The 14,767-nt window shown below is 45.1% G+C and overlaps 1 protein-coding gene across 2 annotated transcripts; it reads left to right on the forward strand.

Moving 5' to 3' along the window:
* The first annotated feature begins 313 nt into the window (after window positions 1-313).
* Window positions 314-14,363, forward strand: anp32e (acidic (leucine-rich) nuclear phosphoprotein 32 family, member E). 2 transcript variants are annotated; one of them, XM_073822046.1, is made up of 7 exons: window positions 314-500; window positions 11,240-11,389; window positions 11,758-11,880; window positions 12,025-12,187; window positions 12,277-12,401; window positions 12,486-12,543; window positions 12,616-14,363. In XM_073822046.1, exons 1-7 carry the CDS (start codon window positions 447-449, stop codon window positions 12,696-12,698), a joined length of 756 nt encoding a protein of 251 aa, XP_073678147.1. In that variant the 5' UTR covers window positions 314-446; the 3' UTR covers window positions 12,699-14,363. The 2 variants fall into 2 exon arrangements, with proteins under 2 accessions (XP_073678147.1, XP_073678148.1); XM_073822047.1 differs by having other exon boundaries at window positions 12,619-14,363.
* The last annotated feature ends 404 nt before the right edge of the window (window positions 14,364-14,767 follow it).

Here is a 14,767-nt window from a genome sequence, read left to right on the forward strand (position 1 = left end):
CAAGTTTAACCTGGTCTCCAAATTGATTTCGATTTACTGGAGTATTAAAGGGCACGGACATCGCTTCCAGGCGCCAATGAGAACAAAGAATGGGCGGATTTACAGTTTGAAAGCTTCATACTGACGTTCTGACCGACCCATCTAAAATCTACTGCGCGCGTATTTCCAACCAATCACGCCTGGCTACAAAGACCGATTATGTTGATAAGCGTGATCCGTTTGATTGACAGGCCGGTCCGCCAATCACGCTTTCAAAAATAACAACGATCCAATTAGGGCGCAGTGGGGGCGGGACCTCAGAAAGGGGGTTGAGTGCGAGGTATCATGGAGGATCAGTTAGAGAACGGCAGCCATTGAAGATAGCCGAGCCGTTGGTCCGTGCTCCGGAGTTTCTCAAACATTTTGTTGTTTAAACGGTCTTAACCAGTGCAGCAATCACCGACAAAATGGAGATGAAGAAGAGGATCAGTTTAGAGCTGAGGAACAAAACTCCAGCGGAGGTGAGAGGTTTAATTATTTATTTTTCACGGAATCGCGAAATGATGTTAGTTCGCAACCTGTCTATCCTACACGTTAGAAATAGTCGGTGGACTCCGCTGAATGGCAGCGCGGCTGTAAGACCACATGGGCGCTCCGAAGGATGCGAATGCAATTTTTAGTCATGAATGAATGCATCACAGAATGTATTTGTACATTTATACAAGCTTATCTAAAAACAAGTAGTTATGTGAGCTCGCAGAACTCTTAGTGAATCTTTTGTGAACTCGTTACATGGTCTCCTTCGCCATTGCATTAGACTTGTCGTTGTGGGCGTCCCAACTAGTAACGTTACCTCAAAATAATGCACTTATTTTTTTAAGACCTAATTTTATGGTTTTTAATGATAATTTTTATTACTCAACAAGTGACGTTCAATTAAGTTACGACGATTATTGTATCCCGATACAACAAAATTCTCGCTTCGGTATAGTTAGCAAAAAACAAAACGTTAGTGGTGTTTTACGTTCTCATAGTCCGATTGCCCATATATGCAAAATACCAAACAAAACATCACGCGAATGAATTACTCATCTCCTCATATAAAAAGTTTATTGTAGGCAAGCTTCACGGATGCGTACCTCACTATGGCTTCTCTAACCTAGCAAAACGAGCAGTTTCGTCTTCCAAAGGCGGACATCTTACTCTCCAACTCTTCGACATTAGACATTCAGGGGCACTTGCCTTCGGTGTTCCTCCTAAGACCCTCAAAGCCATTTAAGTTCAGGCTTTGAGAGCACAAGCACATATTGAGCGAATGTCGGGTCAAACTGTATAATTAAGCGTTCATGGCTTCTGCAGCGCCTCGCAGTGTGTGTAGTGAGGATGGTGTGTGTGAAAGCTGCTCGAGTCTCCGTGTTGTTGACGGGCGGGGAGTGGAAGTCATTTTGTTGCATCAATAGTTGAGACGCAAATGACGGTGTTTTGTGGCTTTTACAGTGTTTTTATTCATCGGAGTTGAGCGATTTCTTTTTCACTGTGCTTACGTGCTGTGTGGAGTGGAATTATTGGCGCGTAGAGCCAGAAATAGTCGCTCGACGGATGCGGCTGTACGAACCATTTAAAAAAACAAGTTGCCATTTTCCTCTGTGGTTACGTTAATGGCGTAATTATGTAACCTACTGTAACATTATTTTACTGACGTTTAAACCATATGCAGTCGGCTTTACGAAGCGCATCCGTCAGTTTTATTAATTGAAGGAATGTGGCAGATGGTGAAGGGGCGAGCCCCCCTTCCTCCCCTCCGATTTTAGTAGATTATTGTAGGCTTGCCTGAAACGAAGTGGAGAAGCACGCTTCTTTTGAATGGAGGTTCTGATGGATGGGATCTTTTACACGAGCTTGAGTTAATGCTCTGACACAGACAGCGGACGTTTATAAACAATACGTGGCTTTTAACTTGGGTGTATCTTGCGCCACCAGAACAAGAACAGGAGCAAAATATTATTTCTGCCGCGCGCATAATCGCGAGCGTTCTGAAAATCTTCTTGTGAAACGCTGGCAGTAAATTCATTGCAAATCCTAAGTGATAAAAGGGGGGTGGAAGCATTACCAAGGCTACATTACACACACATCACGTGCTGAAAAATGTCGTATCTTTCCACAAGGGCAACAAGTTATTGAATATTTAAATTTTAGGGCTGCAGTGCACTACTGTTTGCATATAAGACCAACATGTTTTTTAAAGCCCGTAAACCCCGTTTACACTTTTTAAAATTTTTAACTCTCAGTTTTTAATTGAAACTTAATTCTTAAACTTAATTATGTTTCACTATTTTAGGCATTCAAACAATGCATGTTTACAATACCCTTAAAATAAATAGTTATAGATTTTTTTTGTTCTTGTTTCTATTTAATGTCATTCATAAAACTGAAAGACATATTTCTGCTTTCCCCGAATAGTGTAAATATAGTGGAGCGAGCTTATTGGGTATTGTTCTCTTACGAGAGGTCTCTCGTACTGCGTAAGCGTTAAGCTTACGCTTGGGGAAAATCCTTTCCGCGAGAGATATTGAAGCCAAAAAATTATCCTTAATTTTGTATTAATGTAAAACGCGTTGCCGCAGTGAGCAGACATAGGCGAGGCGTCTTGCTTGCCTATTGGCTGCTCTGCAGCAACTGCAGCACCTATCGGGCGAGGCTTGGCGCGAAACCAGCTCCAATGAGAGCCTTTCGCGCCTAATACGTCATCTCCCGCCGAAAGTGGCGTGATCCAAGCCTATAAATATCGCTCGAAGGTAGCTACACTCTGATTTTTTCATCCTTCACGCGACGCCTTCGCATCGCTGGAGCTGGAGAAGAAGCCGCCGTCGACTGGAAGTACATCAGCGGGACGAGTCTGAAGCTGCTGGCTACGCCGCCTTCCTGCCTTCCTGCTGCGCTTTCCGGCGACTATATCCTTTACAAGCTATTTACTCTAAAAAGAGCAGCGTCTTTTTAAAGATGCCATCCTGCGACTCGTGCGGAGTCGCACTCAGTGACGGGGACCGCCACGCCGTGTGCGTTTCCTGCCTGGGGGAGGAGCATGCTGCGATAGCGCTCGCCGAGGGAGGTTGCCCTCATTGCGAGCCAATGGCCATGGCGACTCTGAGGACTCGCTTCGCCTTCTTCTCGCAGCCTGTTCCTATGCCTGCTGCGGCGCCGCGCCGTAAAAAGCGCCGTGCCCAGCGACTTCCGGAATCATCCTCCAGCCGTCAAAGCTCGCCGGTGCGCCTGCTAGCTTCACCTATACTCACCGTCTCAGTGCCGGATTTGGCGCAGCCGCTGTCAGCCGCTGCGCCCGCCGACGTCGCTGTCGAGGAGAGTGGGATGGAGGAGGAGGAGGACTCTTGCTCGCTGGCAGCGTCAGGCAGCGAGGAATGGGCGAGCTCTGCGGACATCGCCCCCACTGCCCGCGCTCCACCCACAGCGAGAGCCTCTATTGAGTCAGAGCTCATGAGGATTCTAACCCAAGCCACGGCGAGCCTGGGCCTGGAGTGGTCCTCACCCGAGCAGCCTGCTCACAACCGGCTGGATGGCCGGTTCCTGCCGAAAGGAGAACGGACGTCGCTGGCGAAACCGGCCCCTTTCCTTCCGGAGCTTCACCAGGAGCTCGCAAAGTCCTGGAGCGCCCCCTACTCAGCGAGAGTGCGCCCATCCTCCTCCCCGGCGTTCTCTGTAGTGGACGGCGCCGAGAGCAGAGGTTACTTAGCGATACCTCCGGTGGAAGAAGCGATCGCGGCCCACTTATGCCCGCCCTCTGCTGGACGGCGGGCTAAGCCGGCGCTGCCGTCTAAGCCCTGCAGACAGACGTCGAATCTGCTACACAGAGCTTTCACCGCGGCGGGACAGGCCGCCTCAGCGCTGCACACTATGGCCACGCTGCAGATCTTTCAGGCCGACCTTCTCCAAAAGCTGGATGAGGAAGGCCCTGACGCGATCTGCGTACCAGATTTGAGGAGCGCCACGGACCTCGCACTCCGTGCCACCAAATCGGCAGCTCAGGCCATAGGACGCAACATGGCGGCGCTGACGGTTGCAGAAAGGCACTTGTGGCTCACGCTCTCAGAGATGGCGGAGTCCGAGCGCACAGCCTTTCTTGATGCGCCGTTTTCCACGGCTGGTCTGTTCGGCACGTCTTTGAAGGACTTCACTGAGCGCTTTGCAGAAGTTCAGAAGACCTCTCAGGCGATGAAACACTTCCTGCCGAAGCGGTCTAGCTCTGCCGGTCGCCCAAAGCCGCCAGCGCAGAACTCTAGACCCCAGCCTCAGCCCGCTGCAGCTGTCTCACAACGCCGCCAGGAGCAGGGAGCGAGACCGCGTTCCCGCTCTGCAGGCCGCCGCCACGGAGCGCGCGCTCAGAGACCCAGGGTTGAGTTGAAACCCAACCCCCCGAAGCAGGCCTAGTACAGCTAGGAAAACGCCGGTGCGCGAGTCCCGCGGCTGCCAGACTCCCACCGAAAGTATTCGCTCGCTCAGCTCCAAGAAATGTGGCTGTTCCAGCATCATCCGCAGTCATCAGGCCGGCGCTGCAGCCCGCCTGTCTGCACTCAAAAGCCGTTCTCACGGCTACCCAAATAAATCCTCAAAAGAGTGTATTTTCTGGTGTCCCGGCCACAGCCGAAGGTGTTTTGTGTGTAGAACGCATGCCCACTGTACAGTGCCCATCACTACACATAAGCACATCCTGTCATACAAACCCCGCGCACATAAAGTCGACCAAAATCGACTGCGCTTCACAGGTGATATTTGTGCCCACCCAAAAGTGCCCACACATATCATATCAGACAGGTCTTACGGTTTCTGTAAAAACGAAACCGGACGACGCCCCGTCTACGCGGCTAAAAGCTGCATTGAGTGTGTTAAATGTGCCCGTTACTACGCAACCACATATACACACAAGCATAGCAGTCCCCGCGGTCAGCGTACCCCGAGCCTCACATGTCACAGCGGCCCCGTTATTAACAGATCGGAGCGCGCTCCGCACCCACCCCCTTGCTTTACATGCAAATGCATGGGAAAAGCTCCCGGGGGTTTCACAATGGGTGCTGGACATCATAAAAAGAGGCTATTCGCTCCAGTTTCGACGGCGCCCTCAATGTTACACGGCGCGCGTCGAGACCACTATACAGGCAGATGCAGCACACCTGCTACGAGCCGAAGTGACCACATTATTGAGCAAAGGAGTCATAGAACCCCTGTCTCAAGGTCAGAGCGAAAGAGGGCTATACAGCAAATACTTCCTGATACCGAAAAAAGACGGGGGAGTCAGGCCCATACTAGATCTAAGACAACTGAACAAAGCGCTGGTGAAGCGAAAGTTCAGAATGCTCACGACCAAGAAAATCCTCGCGCAAGTGTGCCGAGGAGACTGGTTTGTGTCAGTGGATCTGAAAGACGCGTATTTTCAAATACAGATAGCGTCGCGTCACAGGCGATTTTTGAGATTCGCCTTCGAGGGCCAAGCTTATCAGTACACAGTCCTACCATTCGGTTTGTCCCTAGCACCCCGTACGTTTACGAAGTGCATGGACGCAGCGCTCGCCCCGCTCAGACTGAAGGGAGTGCGAATACTGAATTATTTGGACGATTGGCTGATTTTAGCGCAATCTCGCTCAATGCTCAGGGAACACACGACCATGTTACTCGATCACCTCGAGAATTTGGGTTTGAAAGTAAACTGGGAGAAAAGCTCGCTGAACCCCAGCCAGAATATCTCCTTCCTGGGCATAGAACTGGATTCGCAGTCAATGACAGCGAAGCTAACGCAAGAGCGCGCGCTGAACATTCAAAGAGCAGTGAGCGCGCTCTGCTGCAGCGCGTCTGCCCCGCTCAAAACCTTTCAAAGAGTGTTAGGTCTTATGGCGTCAGCATCATCAGTTCTACAGTTAGGGATGCTTTGCATGCGCCCACTGCAGTTCTGGCTGAGAGCGCGAGTGCCACACCAAGCGTGGGCGTCCGGTCGACTCCGTCTCACGATCAATCAGAGATGCGTTACAGCCCTGATGCCGTGGAGAACAGCCGGCTGGTTCCAAACAGGTGTCACTCTAGAGAGACCCTCGAAAGTGAAAGTAGTGTCCACGGACGCGTCCACCTCGGGATGGGGAGCGCTCCTAGACGGCAGACCGTCGTTCGGCCAGTGGTCAGAACGCGAGAAATCGCTGCATATCAACTGCCTCGAAATGATGGCAGTAGAGAATGCGCTGACATATTTTCTTCCTTTATTGAAAGGAAGTCATGTATTAGTCCGCTCCGACAACATATCGGTAGTGGCTTACATAAATCGCCAGGGCGGTCTCAGGTCCAGAAAACTACATGCACTTGCAGAACGCCTTCTGTTATGGGCTCATCGCAACCTGCGCTCGCTGAGGGCAGCGCACGTGCGGGGGACCCTAAATGTAGGACCAGACAGACTGTCCAGGAACAATGTTCCGGCGGGCGAATGGTCGCTGCACCCTCAGACGGTGCAGCTATTATGGAAAACATTCGGCAGAGCGGAGATAGATCTATTTGCATCTCAGGACAACGCTCATTGTCTAGAATTCTTTTCCAAAGCCAAGGACGCGCTAGCACATGCGTGGCCCCGCCGTCCTCTTTATGCTTTTCCCCCAGTCTCTCTCCTACCTCAGGTGATAGAGAGGGTGAAGGAGGAAGGGTGTGCAATACTGCTAATAGCGCCGTTTTGGGGGAACCAGCCTTGGTTCCCAGCGCTGATGCAGATGACGAGCATCGCACCGTGGCCAATACCTGTGAGGAGAGACCTCCTCTCGCAGGCGGGCGGCGCGATTTGGCACCCTCACCCCGAGCTGTGGTCCCTTCATGTATGGGTCACCAGGGAATATATGATGAACTCCCCACAGGAGTGATATCAACGATCACACAGGCTAGGGCGCCATCTACTAGACGGCTCTATGCCTCGAAGTGGTCGATATTTGCGGACTGGTGCACAGCCCGCGGATCTTCACCCACAGACTGTGGAGTGACAGATGTACTTTCCTTCCTACAAGAGCTGCTGGACAAGGGCAGGTCCCCGTCCACGCTCAAAGTTTATGTGGCGGCCATAGCAGCGTTCTCGAGGACAACGCTAGGTCAGTCAATAGGGAGGAACGATTTAATCATACGCTTCCTTAGGGGAGCTAAGAGATTAAATCCACCCAGACCGCCTTCAGTCCCAACTTGGGACCTTTCTGTGGTGCTGGACGCTATGAAGGGCGGACCATTCGAACCACTACAGGCGGCTGAATTAAAATATCTGTCTCTTAAGGCTATATTCCTCCTAGCGCTCGCTTCAGTGAAGCGCGTAGGAGATTTGCATGCGCTCTCCGTGGGCGCGACATGCATGGAGTTTGGACCTAACGACTCTAAAGTTATACTCAAACCCAAGCATGGATATGTGCCAAAGTCTATTAACACACCGTTTAGAGCACAGGTCATCGCACTGTCTGCTCTGCCGGTTGGGGATGATGAGGCTGACGCGAGACTCTTATGTCCAGTTAGAGCGCTAAGAGTCTATGTGTCTCGCACGTCTGCTTTTAGACAGACAGAACAGCTGTTCGTCTCGTTTTACGGGCATTCTAAAGGAATGGCTGCGTCAAAACAGACTTTATCCAGATGGATAGTGGATGCTATTGCACTGGCGTACGAGTCCAAGGGCATGCGATGCCCGCTGGGTGTCAGAGCACATTCCACGAGGGGCGTGGCCTCGTCGTGGGCTTGGTCGAGTGGAATCAACTTGCAAGACATTTGTACGGCGGCAGGCTGGGCCTCTCCGTCTACATTCATAAGATTCTACAACTTGGAGGTTCCCGCCCTACAGGCCAAGTTGCTATCGGTCTAGATATTAACAGATATCTAGACCCATGTTCCAAGTTTATCCGGGTCGTTTACCTGCCCGGATATACCAGGAGCCAGTGTTTATAGGGTCCTAATCCCCTTATATGTTCAAGCACGTTCAAACACTATATGAACCCCGGGCAATTCGCCCTCGGGTCTATGGTATCAGATCTTGGCATGCACGGCGTTTTACATGGGGTCCCCAAGCGTAAGCTTAACGCTTACGCAGTACGAGAGACCTCTCGTAAGAGAACGTACTCGGTTACTAACGTAACCTCGGTTCTCTCAGAGAGGGAACGAGTACTGCGTACCTTGCCGTGCAAGCGCGTGCTCTGGGCGCTTTTATGATGAAAAAACCAGAGTGTAGCTACCTTCGAGCGATATTTATAGGCTTGGATCACGCCACTTTCGGCGGGAGATGACGTATTAGGCGCGAAAGGCTCTCATTGGAGCTGGTTTCGCGCCAAGCCTCGCCCGATAGGTGCTGCAGTTGCTGCAGAGCAGCCAATAGGCAAGCAAGACGCCTCGCCTATGTCTGCTCACTGCGGCAACGCGTTTTACATTAATACAAAATTAAGGATAATTTTTTGGCTTCAATATCTCTCGCGGAAAGGATTTTCCCCAAGCGTAAGCTTAACGCTTACGCAGTACTCGTTCCCTCTCTGAGAGAACCGAGGTTACGTTAGTAACCGAGTACGTTCGTTTCTAGGGATGGGTAAAAAATATTGATTCTCCGATTTTAATCGATCTTCAGTTTAATGCAACGATATCGATTCGGGAAATCCCCCGAATGTTTTGAATTTAGAAAAATGTTTTATTTCTTAAACATGTTTGAAGTTCTTAATAGATTTCACTGTTGCACATTTACAGTCTTTTTATTTTTTACAGTAATGTGCATTTTGCAGTTTGTTTACATGGTGTACAATGGATGCACATATTTATGACTTCTTGTTACAGTGTTCATTTAAAATAAACTGTGTGCACCCTATTATTAATGTAGATGTGTATTTCGGTAATAAACTTAAGTAGGAGAGTTTCAGTTACCAGCATTTATATCAAAATATGGATCCCATGTCTGCAAAACTAACATTTTAAATGAAATATTGATAGCTAATCGATATTGAATCAAATCGATATCGAATTGAATCGGAACCATAAAAATAAGAATCGAATCGAATCGCCGAATTGGTCACAATAGCCAGCCCTAATCGTTTCAGCAGTCCAACTTACTAAAACTGGCTTAACCAATTGTGTGTTTGGAGGCGGGGCTGTATGTTTGCCCGACCAATAGCAATGGGGTTGAGAAACTTGTTTGAAAAAGCTCAATGTTTTTGCAGTACCGTTTGGTGCCACTAGTAGCGCATTAAGTGAAACATTTGCGTTTTCATTATAGATTTGTGCAAAACTTTCTTGATATTTTATAAATGTCAATAAAAAACTATTGCGAAATGACAGCGTTTCCATAACCTTATGTTATGCAACTAAAACGTCACTTTTTCCTCTCACGATAAGTCATGACGACCATCGTTGGTAGGTTTATGTATATCGCCGCTACCGCACTATCTTTAGCAAAGCAGCGCAGAGAGCCGCTTCTGAAATGTGGCTGGTATAAACGCAAGCATTGACTAGAGTGGCCGCGATCAGCTCCGGCGGCTGTGTTAAAGCCATAATGTGCTGCAGATGTCTGCAGTGTAAATAAGGGGTTATTCAAGCATTAATGGCGAGGAAAGCTCCTTATACTTCTGAGTGGCTACATATAAGAGATGTTCCTTGGAGATTATATTAAAGAAAAATCATGTGACTTTTACGTACACTAAGTAAGCTGTAAATGCAGAGGACCATTGCAGTTTTGGGAAATATTTCTTTTTTCGAATTGCCTGAAAAACCACCTAATGTGAACATCAACTGTTTTGCAGTATATAGGAGTTTTTGTGAAACTGACGTTTCAATTAGGCACATTTTCAATTTGCTAATTTAATTTGCACAATTTGAAGTTTAATGAAAACGCATCTAGAGTGTAACAATTATTTTGGTAATCAAGCAATCGGTCGATTAATAGAGTAATCGAATAATTTTAATACTTTTTTTTTTTTTAGATAATAAAAATAGCAAACAATAGCCTTTAAAATTACTTATTGCATAATGAATACTAATTGGTTCAAATAAAGTATCAAAAGCAATAAATCACATGGTTTTATTGAATAAAACTGTAAAAATACATAATGACTTATAAACAATATAACTAATGTACATTATGCATTATATCAAAGGCCTGCAGAGGGTGCATTTCATTGATTCTGGTATTTTGAGGGGTTACCCGACACAGGCAAAATGCAATTAAGTTTTTATATATATATTTGAGTACTTTAAATAGTGTTGGGCGATATGCACAATTTTCACATCGTCCTATTGTCAGCCTGTGAGATCGCCGATACACGATACTATCGTTCTAATTTATTTAATAATATGTAAATATGTCAATAAGTAATAAATTCCTTACTCGTTTTGTAAGGGTAGTGCATGTGACTTGTGACAGTTGTGCGTGTACAGAGCGCTGACGGTAGTTCTGTTGGATAGGTTCAAGTTTACTTTCGGTTTCATTCTCTGCTATCTTCAGGGAGCGGTAAATGTGCGTGCGTGAATGTAAATGAATGTATCTTTCTATACCCGTCATAGTGTTACCGCTGTATGTCTGATCTTTGTCATCAGTTCATGTTGTAGTTCAGTTCATATTGATTGTGGAGAAATGGTGCCCGTGTAATTCACGTGCATATGTTTAGCGCCGTTTTATCGCATCGCCATCTAGTTAACGCATACAGATGTTACTGAGGTGAATGTTTATGTTTACTATATACAGACATTCTCATATCATATTTAATTCAGCCTAAACTACATTTTACTACCTCTGTTATCCTAATGACTGTCTACACTTAAGTCTACACTTAATCTATGTACACTGTATGATGAATAAATCTCTTTCCCATTTTCACTGTACACATCTGTGGCGCTATCTACTCTATGCTTGTGTTCATACCGCGGCAAGTTTCTGAAGCATCGCTAAAGTTAGATGTCTTTTTGACGCATAATAATAATAATCGTCTTACTATCGTCAAAGGCATCAGCAACAGGCGATATCTTTGACTATCGTCGATACACGATACTATCGTCTATCGGCACAACCTAACTTTAAATGAATTACTGAATTGTGACAGCCCTGGTGTGTAACAAATCTTAATATTTTAGTAATTGAAACAAAGCTTCTAATTTAATGGGCTGCTGGTTGGACAACCTCTCAGTTGTCAGATGTTGCAACTTTAGCCTAAAGATAAATCAGGGCTATAGCATAATTCTTTGTTAACCATTGGACTAATTATGTTAATCTCTCCAACAGGTAGCAGAGTTGGTGGTGGATAACTGCCGCTCAAGTGACGGTGAGATTGAAGGCCTGACAGATGAGTTTAAGGAACTGGAGTTCCTCAGCATGGTCAACGTGGGTCTCACCTCCCTGGCCAAACTACCCACACTGCTAAAATTGAGGAAGGTCAGTCAAGAGATCAAGCATCCAGTTTAGTACACACTAGGCAAAGTGCTCTTAACAAGATCTGTTGCGTTTAAGAAAGTTTCATGTTCTAACCATGCAGAAAACAGATACCATAACACAGTTTACGTATTAATGTAGACACGTTGTATTATTAAAGTGTGCAAAAATGGATGGGGAATACCCAAAGGAAACACAAAGTTATATCCATGTTAAATAATTGTAGTTATAAATTAGTGTTATAAGCACATAAGTATTGATGAGTTTTACTGAGTACTTGTGTAATCATGCTTTAATTGTCCTGTTAGCATTTGTTTCAACCTTTCCAGTGAAAAATAAGTTTGTTTTAAGAGCAATTCTCTCTATTACAGTTGGAGCTGAGTGATAATAACATCTCAGGGTCACTGGAGACACTCGCAGAGAAATGCGCCAACCTGACTTACCTTAATTTGAGTGGCAACAAGATCAAAGAACTCAGCACACTGGAGGCCCTGGTAAAACATTAATACATTTGACACCACAACATATTTGTGAATATTTTTCTTTCTTAAATTAAGGTACAGTTAATGCAATCAGTCGGTCATTATACCAGTGCCATTTTTCAACCTTGATTGATGTATGACATGCTCTTCCCTCAGCAAAACCTAAAGAACCTGAAAAGTTTGGACCTGTTCAATTGTGAGATCACCACGTTGGAGGACTACAGGGAAAGCATCTTCGAACTGCTGCCTCAGGTCACATACCTGGATGGCTTTGATGCAGAAGACAACGAAGCTCCAGACTCTGAGGTTGATGATGATGGTAAGAACCATGAGTCCATACACATGCTGCAAAGTAAATGAGTTAAAAGTATGTTACTTCAAGTTATCATTTCTATTACTTTTATGCAGATGATGATGAGGATGGGGAGGAAGGAGCAGGGCAGTTGGGAGAATACGAGGAAGAGGAGGAGGATGAGGAAGGCTCAGAGGGTGGAGAAGTTGGGCTGTCCTACCTAATGAAAGAGGACATTCAGGTGATGTATCTTTAACGTTTTACCATTAATAATGAGTTTTTCAAACAGTTACATCTCAATAACAACAGGTTTCTTTCATAACAGGATGAAGAAGATGATGGCGACTATGTAGAAGAGGAAGAGGAGGAGGAAGAGGGAGAGGGTAAGTATTCGTTATGCAACCAAACATCATGTTTCAAGTTGAACTGCTTTTTAATGCCTGTATTTTGTGCAGAAGATGAGGCCGAAGTTCGAGGAGAGAAGCGAAAGAGGGAAGCAGAAGACGAGGGCGAAGATGACGATGAGGACGACGACTAACCCTTTGTTCGACTTCTTGGAAACAATATCCAAGGTGTAGATCAACCCTGAAAAGACCGTGATCTTGCAGATTGTTTTTCTCTTTGTAAAACCATAGATAAATCACTGTAGAGGCTAAGTGTTTTCTTTTATAAATACATTATATATTACACTATATAAAAGGGGGTTTATTGATAATTCATTTATAGCCATTCCAAGTTTATTCCCAACGCGCATAAATCGGTGTCGTCAGGGGGTGGGCGCGGGGAGGTTGGCGAGGGCGTGAGATTTCTCGATTGTAAATAAGCTGTTGAACAGCCCATTCAAGACAGCGCTAGGATTTCACCACTGAGAGGAGACGGCAGCAAACGAAACTCCAGCTCCCCAAGACCTCTGTGAGGAGGCAGAGCGTTTCCTGCTCCTCATCTACCTCTCCAGGTCTCATTCTCAGCCCAACACGGAGCAGCAAGCCAACCATCTCCAAGCGTCAACCCCTTTGTTCCTGGATCAACCAATCGCTGCCAAGGATCTTGTGTCACACTCTTTATATGGGATGGTCTCCACTTGATTCAGCTTTTCTTGTAGATCAGGCTCACGTAGGCAGACCAGATGGTATGTGATCTTGTGAATTTTAAAGTGTGATGTATGTAAATGTGATGTAAATTGAGCAAAGATGGAGGGAGTCGAGCTGTAGGTTGGCAAAATCGAATTTCAGTTTTAATCTCAAAGTAGTTTTTTAATAAAGAGATCAATCATGTGTAACCTATGAGCAGTTCCCTTTCTCACCTTTTATGCAGAAGTCACTTATTTTTGACAAGATGTCGTCTTAGACGTTCAAATCGAGATTCGTTCATTTTTAAGAGAAATGCCGTTGCTGGAAATTTCTCACGATGTTCAGGTTTAACAGCTTTGTTGGATTAAACAGTACCCTTGAGTACCTTTCTATCTTTGTCTTGCTGTGGAAACAGGTTAGTTTCTACCTTTTGTTGAGGTATTTTACAGAGTAATACCTTTAATCTAATGTTCGTATGGCAATATGTATATAGTATCTGTTTCAACAGGTTGTTTTATTTTCCTTTTCTTTTTTTTAACTAATCTGTTCGGTCAGTTGTTTTACTACAAAGCACATGTCAAAGGACTTACATACACACAGGTCACCTGTTTAAATTTCAAGTACTTGGTTGTTGTGCGAGTGTTGTATTTGGGGTTTTATGTGCTGTAAACCTCTCTCTAAAAGGATTTTAGTTTTGTTGTTGGATTTTGATGTTTTGTTTAGGTTTTTTTCTGTCAGTTTTTTTAAGTTTGCAAGCTCCTTTGTCCTAATTATGAGCCCCATTTCAGTTAGTAGTAATGAATGAGTGAATTGTCCTTTTGATTATTAAAAAGACATGGTATGTTGTTCAAGATGGACCTTTGTCTGCTAAAGCTTTCTGTAATTTGATTACACAATTTGGGATTTTCTCCAAATGAGACCCATGAACTGTCTGGAAGCCTCAAACATGGGTAAAGAAGCACTGTTTTTAATGTCTCCAGAGTTGATAATAGAAAAAAAAATGTTCTGATAAAAACTGCAGTGATATTTCAATCATTTTTTAGATAAATTTGAAAGATTTATAAAACCCTTACAATGAATGCAACCTGGTGTAAGTTTGATGTGGAAAATAAAGGAAAAACCTTTCACCATAATGTTTTTGTGCTTTAGTGTTTTTTTTTTTTTTTTTTTTTTGTAGTAATAATTTTGGGTTCTTCAGAATATTAAATCAATTAAATGGAACACTTGTAATATAATTTCACAAATCCTAGCTCAGGTGTTACTTGTTGACTTTTTCTTTGCGACCCTGGACCACAAAACCAGTCATAAGGGTCAATTAAAAAAATGTCAAAGCTGAATAATCTTTCTATTGATGTATAATGTATATTAGGACAAGATACAACTATTTGAAATTCTGGAACCTGGGAGTGCAAAAAAAAAGTTGTCCAAATGAAGTTCTTAGCAGTGCATATTACTAATCAAAAATTACGTTTTGATGTATTTATGGTAGGAAATTAACAAAATATCCTCATGGAACATGATCTTTACTTAATATTCT

This window comes from Garra rufa, chromosome 17 (assembly GCF_049309525.1).
Source record: "Garra rufa chromosome 17, GarRuf1.0, whole genome shotgun sequence".
Taxonomy (NCBI): domain Eukaryota; kingdom Metazoa; phylum Chordata; class Actinopteri; order Cypriniformes; family Cyprinidae; genus Garra; species Garra rufa.